The sequence below is a fragment of the Perognathus longimembris genome, chromosome 27, assembly GCF_023159225.1.
Source record: "Perognathus longimembris pacificus isolate PPM17 chromosome 27, ASM2315922v1, whole genome shotgun sequence".
In the NCBI taxonomy this organism is placed as follows: domain Eukaryota; kingdom Metazoa; phylum Chordata; class Mammalia; order Rodentia; family Heteromyidae; genus Perognathus; species Perognathus longimembris.
Genome location: NC_063187.1, coordinates 5971583 through 5982887, shown reverse-complemented (window position 1 = coordinate 5982887; position 11305 = coordinate 5971583). Strand labels below are relative to the sequence as shown.

At 39.4% G+C, this 11305-nt stretch overlaps 1 protein-coding gene across 1 annotated transcript in view; it reads right to left on the bottom strand.

Moving 5' to 3' along the window:
- Positions 1 to 3225: 3225 nt before the first annotated feature.
- The window catches only part of LOC125342789, a 31907-nt gene continuing 23827 nt past the window's right edge, over positions 3226 to 11305 (bottom strand). The window contains 5 exon segments of the mRNA XM_048335097.1: positions 3226 to 4148; positions 5265 to 5388; positions 6564 to 6782; positions 7507 to 8298; positions 9427 to 9715. Coding sequence (XP_048191054.1) covers positions 3226 to 4148; positions 5265 to 5388; positions 6564 to 6782; positions 7507 to 8298; positions 9427 to 9715 — 2347 coding nt within the window.

Here is an 11305-nt window from a genome sequence, read left to right as displayed (position 1 = left end):
AGATTTTTCAGAACTTCGTGGTTACGGTGTGGGTGGGCTTGTGGGGTATCCCAGATGAGCCCCCAGGATGTTATGCTCAAATGTCAGACCCCCACAAGGACCACCAGAGACCCACAACAATGCAAAAGCAAAAGGAGTCTTTATTGCAACCTCAAGCTTGGTCCTCTGCACACTCGGCATCTTGTGATGCTAAGAGGCCCTGAGGCTATGGCTTTCAGCTGTTTTATACATTCTTTGGTGAAGGCAGGCACTTAGCATACATCATAGCATCTTTTAACAAACCAACACACAACGCTGGAAAATTATAAAATAATTCTAGAGCATGTTTGGCACATTTGGTGGCAGGAAGGCATCTGGAAAGGGTCATTGTTCAGATCAAGGGACTGACACATTTAAAATTGATTGGTTAAACCATAGAGGTGTAGCAAGTGGGTTTTTATTAGATACTGGAAACCACACCTGTGTGGGGGAGTTCTGGAGTAACTTCAAAACTTGTTCTTCTCTGCTGGGTCACTCTTATGGGTGTTTATGGCTTTTCTGAGAACTATCTGTCCCAGGGAATTTTATGGTTTTTACTGGAAAGTGAGTTGAACAATAATGTTGAGTGAGACAAGCCTAGAACACAGAAAACAAAGGGGCATGATCTCCCTGATGTATGACTGTTAAGAAAGGGTGACGGAGAGACAGTAGAGACCAGGTCTGTGAAACCAAAAACTGCTTGTCAAATTGTATTTCCCACAGGATTGGGGCAGTGACCCAACAGTATGTAACTAAAACCAAACAACTACTCAACATATAAAGGTCAAAAATTGACCTCTCAGTGGAATACAATAGCCCATAAGCTATGTATGTACATTCATAAAAGACTACTGTAGACATATTGTCTAATATTGACATTACATTTAAAGCCCTAGGTGAATTTTCTTGGGCTTGGCCACGTGGATCCTGTATATGTTCTTGATACATTGTGTATTGTATATATGTCTACCTGACCTAGGGAAGGGAAAGAAAAACAGGGTGTAAGATATCACAAGAAATGTACACACTGCCCTACTATGTAACTGTACCCTTTTGCACAACAAAATGTCTAAAAATTTGTGTTCAATTAATAAATAAACTAAAAAAAAAACTTGTTCTTCTCTGCTGAGTCACTCTTATGGGTGTTTATGGTTTTTTCTGAGAACTATCTGTCTCAGGGCATTTTAAGGTCTTTACTGGAAAGCAAGGGGTGGGAGGTAGGGCTTACAGTAAGGTCAGTCAGGTACAGAATGGGGTCTTAGTACAATATGGAGTTACCTAGGTCCTTAACTACAAAGTGGCTTACAGAAGCAAAATTAGCAGTTAGTAACTACAAAATGGTGGTTACAATTTTTAGTTTCTCAGAAGTAATGATCCTGCTGAAACCAGCAATTACATGTCACTATGTCAAGGTCACTGCTGAAATTGGGTTGCACATTTATATTGTGAGCTTTCTTGTACAAACAACTTTTGTGTGCTCTTTACAAACATAAATGAAGTTACTTCCCTGACTGGCGAGACAGGGAACAGGTGGAAATAGAGGAATGAAGTGTGAACATGGGACCCTAAGTTGCTGTAGAAAAATGATGCTGTATTTTTTAAGCAGTTGCTATTCACATGATCACTGTTGTGACTACCCTGATATCTGCTTTGGTAGGCCCCCAAAAGAGGAGTTGGAACTGTATAAACCAAGTGAAAGGTGTAGGAGAACCCTCTTTTGCGTCCCTAAAAGCAGCAGGATTAGGCAGAGTAGGGGACCTGGAGAAGGCCAAACCTAAGCCTAATAATAGGAGCCCAAAGCAGCTTGACCTAGGGCTGCTTGACCTTTGCCAAAGAAAGAAATGAGGAAGACCACTCAGTTTGCATGTTTTCATTTAGGAGGAAGTTCCATAAAGAGAAAGAAGTAAGGTTAAGTGGAATAGGTAGATACAAGTCAAACCCAGAACCATGAACTGTATTGCTTTGATTGCTTTGTTTACTGGAGTTTACTGGAATTGTGATCACTAACAGAAATTCTCCTTTAGTAGGTCTGCGTGCTTGCTTGGCATAACTTGCCAGTACTGACACCCAGTGCTGTTTGTTACCATCCCAGTCGTGGCAATCAGATGCTATGCATAGCTAAATAAAAGACTCCTAGTCCAATTGACTGAATGCTGGTGACTATTGTCGTGGATTGACGCCCACCTGGGTATCTGATATCTAATAGACACTAAATTCCTTATGGGACAAATATTCTTCTGTATGAAATAATTTGCCCATTGAAGTACTTGTCAAGATTCTTAGTAATGATGCCTAGATTCAATCCTACAAAGGGTGACTTCGGCATCTATATTTAAAATCCTGACAATGCCAGCTGCCCTTAAGATCCTGCCAAGTGGTTCATAGTCCACTGTTGTCCTTACCGAAATTAGAGGACATGCTTGACTGCTGGGAAATTCACAATGTCTGCCAGGTACTTCTTGGCTCATGCATGAAATCCTAGCTACTCAGGAGGCTGCTATATGGGCATCATGGTTCGAAGTCATCTAGGGCTGGAAAGTCTATGACAGTCTTGTATACAATGAACCACCAGAAAACTGGAAGTGGTGCTGTGGCTCAAAGTGGTAGAGTGTTAGTCTGAGCAAACAAGCTCGGGGAGAGTGCCCAGGGCCTGAGTGCAAGCCTGAGGACCAAGCCAAATGAAAACGTTGTGCTCAGTTTATGGTTGTTGTTACTAAGGGGAATGTCTGCCTTGTTTTAGAATGAGGAACTCATGGAAGCATCACAATTCATGTGCAAAGTTCACTGTCTTTCCTAAGTAAAAGCACTTGGGAGATGAAATAGCAGCCTTCTTCCTGTGAGGTGTAGGGTCTCCTAGTCTCCCTCTGTGATGTCTTGAGGCTCACTTGATAATATCATGCTGCTACCCATCAGGGTACCTGACCACCCTGCTGGGATGTACTTAGCTAAAGAGGAGGAACTTACCAGTGTTCTGTGTCATTCTGTGTATACCTAGCAATACATATAAGACTTAATTCAAAAGACACTAAGAAGAGAGAATAAAGAGTAAATGCATATTAAATAGAATAACCCAAATAAGTGAGAAAATTACAATATATCCATATTAATTGTAGCAAAAATTTCATAATACAAACAAGTATAGGCCTGGAAAATGACTGTAGATTTAGTTCAGAAAATCTATAACTAATCAAACATATGAGTTTAATCTTAGCAATGCTTATTTCTACATCTATCTCTTCTATCCTTGAAGCCATACAGACAATTCCTATCTGGCCTAATCAAGATGATGTAGCACTTGGGGACAAAGATGCAGCCCAGAAGCCCTGCACTGGAGGCCAAGATGGAGAAGACCTCCACAGCCACCGGGATCTTTCCCTTGGCACTGTGGTAGACAGGCAGGAAGGTGAGCCACACACTGCAGAACACCAGCATGCTGAAGGTCAGGAACTTGGCTTCATTGAAGGTGTCCGGCAAGTTCCTGGCCAGGAAAGCCACAGTGTAGCTGGCCAGGGCCAGGGAGCCCAGGTATCCCAAGACACAGTAGAAGGCAGTGAGGGAGCCCTTGTTGCACAGGATGACGAGGTGGCCATGTTCGGAGTGTGTGTCTATGTCAATGAAGGGAGGAGAGGTTCCAAACCAGATTCCACAGAGAGTCACCTGGATCAGGGTACAGATGGGAATGATGAAGTTAGGAGCCCCTGACACCAGCAGCCACCTCATTCTTCTCCCTGGAGAAGTGACCTTGAAGGCCAGAACTACAGTTATAGTTTTGGCCAAGACTGCAGAAACAGCGACAGTAAATGCAACTCCAAAGGTGGATTGCTGTAGAATACATGTGACTGTATTGGGACGGCCAATAAAGAGAAAGGAACAGAGGGAACAGAAGATGAGGGAGATGAGCAGGATGTAGCTGAGAGCCTGGTTATTTGCCTTGACAATGGGGGTGTTGTGATGTTTCAAAAAGACCCCAAGAACAACTGCTGTGAGTGTCGCTAAACCAAGAGCCATGCAGGCCAAGGCCATACCCAAGGGCTCCCCATAAGCCAGGAAGCTTGCAGTTCTTAGAAGACACTGGTTTCTCCATGTGTTGGCATACTGGTAATCTGGACACTTCACACACTGCTCCATGTCTGATAAGGAAGTCAAGTAACTATTAGTCTGTTTGCCATACTGAAAAATTAACTAGAAATTCCTACATAAAGAGAATTCCAACGTGTGAATATTTAGTAGCATAAATTAAATATTACTGATTATTACCAGTCATGTTAAGTATTATTTTTACGTCTTCATCATGTACTGCTCACATTCTCATAGTTTAGTATGATTTCATCTCTTTTACCTGCATTGACAATAGGCTATTTCTTATTGCCATTTCTAATAGCCTCCAAATACTTATCTGTACCCCTTCACTGTACCCTAATTCTCAGACTTGGGTGTAGAACTAACTCTTCATTCAAAATTGTGGACAATGTGGCTGGGAATGTGGCCTCGTGGTAGAGCACCTAGCATACATGAAGCCCTGAGTTTTGTTCCTCTGAACCATATACACAGAAAAAGCCAAGTTTGGTCCTGTGACTCAAGTTTTAGAGTGCTGGCCTTGATCAAAATGAGGCCAGGTACAGCTCTAAGGCCCTGAGTTCTAGCACCAGACTGGCAAACAAAACTATGGACAGTTTAGCTTGCACAATCCTTTATGTCTCTATACAATAAAAACAAGAGCACTGTGGCCCTCCCTTCAGCAGTTATAGTTGTCTCTGTTACTCACCTGTAAAAATCAGATAATCAAATGTTTCTTTAAGCTATAAAATTATGCTATGCAAAACACCTGTGCCTTCTTTTAATATGCCCAACCCAATCCAGAGCATTTGCTCTTTTCTAAGAACTGCTCTTTGCCCTATGCAGTAAACATCTGCAAGATCTGTATTTCCTTTCCAGTTGGAAGTTCATTTTGAAGAAGATAGAGTCTTTGTTCTTTCAAAGCCTTTGCAATTAATATGATAGAAGTAAAACTTACATGACTGAGTAGTTGAGTTAGCATACGTACAACAGACTAGAAAAAAATAATCCTATATGTAAATCAAAGCTCAAGATTTTCTTTTCAAGTAGTATCAACCACTGTCTTAATTAAATTACTAAGTGAGGGAAGGAAGAATTTGATTTTGCACACCTAACACAAAACTTTTGTATAGAGTTGCATGGATTAGGGATACTAGGGCAGTGAGTTTCTCTCTCCGAACAGAACTTACCTGTCCCATTAGACATCTCATTCTCTGAGCAAGGGGTACAATCAAAGCAACAGGCAGCCTTTCCCTCCTGAGGGGCTTTCCTGAATCCCGCACTACAACTTATACTGCAGACAGAGTGGGGAGGCTGAGGAAAATCAGATGTGTGTGAGTAACTGTTTAGACTTGTGTAAAATACTCCAAAAACCTATTGTTTCAAAATAGTAGGCAAATTAAGCATATTATTTCTGTACATACACATTCAGGCAGTGAGTTGGATGCTGAGATAGATTGCCAATCACATCGTTATAAAAGGCCTATAGGCTCTAGACTCAATGTCCAGACCACTGAATTACTGCGAAGTGTAGGAACTTTATTTATTTATTTATTTTTTTAACCAGGAAGTACTTAATTTATTAAGCTACTGCTTTTTTTTTTAAATAGAGATTCACAGCAAGAACGTACGATCTAGTGGCCAGCATGTCATTGCATGTTGTCTCCTACTTACCAATGAAATTGTGAACAGCAAGAAGGGAGTATCCTGTTTGAAACTTGAACAGTATGCTGAAAGGTAGAGCATAGACCTCCCTTTATAGTTTATATAATCCCCATACACATCATATCTTCTGAGTTTTCAGTGGCCGTGAGAATCTACTAACAGATAATCACGGATTCCTTTCACCAAAGATCACTAACAGGACAACTAACCCTTGAATGAAACCGCCATAGGAGGAAGCAAAATAAACCTTGAAACCCCATAAAGTGATTCTTTGGGTACTTTGTCACAGTGTTCACCATTTGTTAAGAAATAGGCAACTTATATTTTATGACTATATTCTGAAATAACATTTAGACACTGTTAATTTCCTTTTTTTGTTTTGGTGGTGGTCTTGGGATTTGGTCTCAGGATATGTGCATTGCCTTGAGATCTTGTTTTGCTCAAGGTTAGTACTCTACCACTTGATCCACAGTTCCACCTGAGGTTTTTGTTTGCCAATTGATATAGTGGTCCCAAAGACTTATCTGCCATCAGGAGCTTCAAAGAGATCTGTAATCTTAGGACTGAGGATGTCTTCCTTCTGAGCAAATAGGATTGCAGGAAGGAGTCCTAAACCCTGAGCCCTGATTTTATGGTAGATAAATGAAGAGTCTCACAGAAGTTCCTGCCTGGATTGCCTCCAACCCATAATATTTTTATCTCAACCACCAAAGTAGCTAGTATTTATTGGAGTAGGTTGCTTATGTCCAAACATATATACATTTTGAGGGTGAATTTTGCTTAGCTTTACATCCTTAGAATGATCATAATTCAATCCCACCCACCTCTGTACATGCTATGGTCCAGTGTATCATTTCTTCAGATAAAGAGAGTTGATGAGTATATGGAGAAAACTTTCCTACTTTCACCTCAAGATGAATACTATGTGGGAAATTCCAAATGTTCACAATGTCATACTCTGCCTCCAATTTCATTTTCTCATCCCAAGTCACCTGATCTCCAGCAGGATTCTGAAATTGGATGTTCTTCAGAAAAGGGTGCAGCTGAAAGAGAGCCACCATCTTATAGTGAAGTCTATCGCAAGTGAAGACAGAAAACTTGAATAAAAATATTTCCGGATTGCCTTTACATTCTGATTCAGAATGCAGCAATAGCAGAGCCACCTAATTCAGTATCACTGAAGAAAATCTATGGAGGAATAAAATGTACCCTTCTGAATCCTGGTTACTCAACAAAGGTTTTATGACTTTTCTAGAGAAAACCAGTCCATCTAAATAGTCATGAATGAGATGATTCTCAGTTTCCCAGATACAGTTTGCCATAATCACTAAGGCTATGAATGTTGCCAGACAGAGTTTGGTAAAATTTACATACCTAAAGTAGAAAAAGTAGATCCCTTATGAAATATATGGACAATTCTATTTAGTAGGTCTTCCTATGCTAGTACAAACAAAATTTATAGGGAAAATGTAAAATTGCAGTTTTCTGAAAAGGTGAATTTACAGTATTATAAATATGTGCTTTGAACATGTTGAGGCCATTTGTAATTTGATGAGTTTCTAAAACACTGAACTTGACCCTCATTATCTCCTGCTTTTCCTTAAGAGCATGAAAATACATGTCTAGAGGACCTCCCATATATTGAACCTGATATTATTTCTTGGGTTTTGGAAGAATACATTTATTACTGAAATTTCATATGGTAAGAAACCTATGTAGGAAGTGACTTTCTTCATGGGGTGTGTTATCCAACATACAAGGCCTTACCTGTGCAGGAGAAGGCACTGTCCCTTTTCTGTTTCCCATGGTTTGTACTTCTGCTTGATGAAGAAGCATCTCATGGAGAGCATGGGCTACAGCGTAGACAGCATTGTATATATTGTAACTGTCCACAGACAAAGTTATGTCTAAAATATGCCGAGGCAACAAATCCAAAGAAGCATTGTGAGCACAGTTCTCCCATGTTACACAGTCAGACTCAGAAACAGAGCAATTAAAAGAGACATACCACACCTGAGCAAGGAAAGCGTCTTCAGGGTATTTGGAAGGGTTCACTGCCTTGACAAAATCTGTGAATCCAGAAACATCTGGGTGATGGTGTGAAAACATGAGAGGTACCTGCGATGATCCCAGCAGGAAATAACCCCTACTCATTGTCAAATCCCATTGTGAATTCATGATACAAATTTTGCCTTTTATTATCAATTGCAAAACAAGTAGAAATTCATTATCACCATATATAATGAAGACATTAGCCGATGATCTGTTAACCTGGTCTTTAACTGCCTTGAGTTTTGTTTTATGTAAAATAATATTGTTCGTGAGTGCTAGCTCAAAGTCTACACAGACTCTATTCTTGGCCATCTCTTCTTTCAATTCAGAAAGAAACCACAAGCCATTCTCATCCTCTATGATTAGCAGTCCCACCCAGTTCCATCTGAAGTGAAGCAGTAAGGAGACCATGGCAGTGGCCATCGATGTGTCCTTTTGAGCCATCTGATAGAGAGCAGGGAACTTGTTATGGTCGCTCAGGGCTTGATCAAAAGACCCAAAGGTAAGCTAAACGGAATGAAAATTCAATGTTCCAGGAAAGAGAAAATTTAAATGCATTATTACCACAGTCATATAGTATATACAGTAACCAGTTGAAGTAGGTGGAAAGTAAGTTTTCTTTTTTGAAAAATGTGCTTTTAATCACTGTACCAGCTATCATTTTTGTACAATGCCTCTTGATCTTATTCATTATTTCCATGAGCTCCTCACATTGATATCAACATTCCCCTTTCCTTCTCTTTTCTGGTAGCATTTTCACATATTTGCATTGAATATTATGGTCTATTTGCTCATCTATCTATTCCCTATTCCTCTGGCGTTTTCCTCATTTCCTTAATACCTATTTCTTGCAGACAAAATGTACTTAATTACTTTATTGTATTAATTCTTTATATGGTCAGTTAAATAAAGAAGTTATACCATGGAATTACTTCCATTTATAAAGATATTATGTATGTATATATATACACCATACTATGCACTTTAATTATATACATATGGACATGTGTGTGTTCTGTTTCATAATGAATTATCAAATTTAGACTTACATTTTACATATGAGGGAACACATGCCCCTTTTCTATTTCTGATCTAGACTTACATTAACATAATATCTTGCATGTGGGTATAATGGTGTGTGTGTGTGTGTGTGTGTTTGTGTGTGTGTGTGTGTGTGTGTGTTCTGTGCTACAACAGAGGCATGAACTCAGGGCCTCATGTACTGTTTTTGGCTTTTTCCATGAAGCCTTCCCCTCTACCACTCGATCTGAACATTACTTCCCACATTTTGCTGAATAGAAATAAGTTTCCTCAGTCCCTAGGATTATAGATGTGAACCACTAGCACAGAGCTCAAAATATCTTTATACTTTAAGTCACTTTTCATTTACAGATTTTTTAAAAGAAAATTACTAATAAGGTGCAAAACTTTAAATAAGTCTGTGTTCTGCTCTAACTTTTGCATCACCTTTCCAAATAATGGGACTGTACATAACCAATTACCACTTATTCTTAGTTTTTTATATCTCACAATTTCATAGCATCATCAATCCAGTGTCTTCCAATCCTCCTCTAACACCTAAAATGTCACCAAATTAGACATTTGTAAATATTACTCCACTCCTTTCACTCTCACCTGTGGAAACCTGTAGAGGTTCAGCAATGTCCCAAGCTGGGCAGATGTTATTCCTGATGGTCCTGTAAGTACTGCTGTATACTTGCTGTCTCCCATACATGTGTAATTGAGAGTGTTGTTCTTCCCAAAGTGGCAAAGAATGGCACTTTTTAATTCATTCCAAACATCAAATTCAAAATTACAGAACTCAAATCCCAGAGTCAAGTTATGTAAAAGATGAGGGTTTTTGTTGATCTCTTCAATAGCAAAAGTCAAGGCCAAAATAAACTGGTAGTTCTTGAAGATAAACCTGTGTAACAAGCATAGAAATAGAAAAGAGTGTTTCCAAACTTACAACTTTAGCGAATTGAATGGTTTCTTTTCTGCTAACATGCCAAAACATTATGCCACATTGGAGTAGAACATGAAGGTACTGTCTTCTGCTTATAGATGTGATTAGGAAAGGACATGAAAGGATTTTATCCTGAGTGAGATTCAGAAACTTACTTCAGCTGAGATAGAGATTGCTTAATCTCCATTATCAAATGCACCACAACAATAACCTGTTGTCCATGAAACATATGGAAGGCTAGCTTAGCAATATGAAAAATCTTTTTTTTTTTTTTTTTTTTTGGCCAGTCCTGTGCCTTGGACTCAGGGCCTGAGCACTGTCCCTGGCTTCTTCCCGCTCAAGGCTAGCACTCTGCCACGTGAGCCACAGCACCGCTTCTGGCTGTTTTTTCTGTATATGTGGTGCTGGGGAATTGAACCTAGGGCCTCGTTTATCCAAGGCAGGCACTCTTGCCACTAGGCTATATCGCCAGCCCCATGAAAAATCTTTTGAGTCACCCACTTTAAGATATATGGTTATATGTCAGGCAAGGCTAATAAATACCCAATTTAAGGTAATGTTTCAGAAGCAAGGTCTCATTGAAAGAATGTTGTATAGCTAGCTCTGCACACAGACCCAACATATTGGACAGCTCTTCCTGGGTTATCAACCAAAACAAGATCTCAAATATCAGGTGACGGTATTGTATTCTTATTTATGTAAGAACCTAAAAAGGATGCAGCCAACTCTTAGTAACTCATTATGGACAGAGGAACCTTCGAAACAGGGGATGGCTAATGAATTATGAACAATCTTTACATGGAAATCCCTAGTATGCCATGATAAATACCATGGTATACAGAGGTAAAATACCAAGGTAAAATGCAGTGGCCACTATCATGTTCCCAATATTTTTACACTGAGATCCTGGAAAGAAAAGAACACAAAGGAGAAAGGAGACTTGAAATACTTTTCTTTCAGTCCATATAGTGTGTATGTGCTATGCTGTGTGTGTGTGTGTGTGTGTGTGTGTGTGTGTACATTCTCAAGAATTTAGTCTGAAATCATCACACATTCTTTGAAAAGAGAAACAATGGAGGCAAGATAGAAATACAAATAAGATGATGAGTTTGTTTAAAATATACTGCATGGATACCTAAAATGTTACAGTGGAAGCCTCCCATGTTTTCAATAACTTCTAAACAGAAAAAAATAGTGATATTGAAGAAAATCTAGTTGAACATACACATACAGAGGAGTAACCTGAAAGCAAGACTGAACACATATGGAAATGGTTGACAACAGTATTTAATAAAGCAAATATTGATGGGTGGGGGCTTTTTTAATGGTTGAGAATGCCTAAAAGTAATAATGCTCGGCCTAAGAAATGCAGGAATTTTTTCAGTACATTCTAGAGTGCCTGAATGAATACAATCTCAAGGCAACAGGACAGGTTGATGTCCAGAAACTCACTTTAGTATCAGTGGCCCTCAGTGAATATAAGCAAGGACAGTCCATGCAAATGAAGCCTCAAGGAACCCAAATGTATCTATATATAACTCATCACAT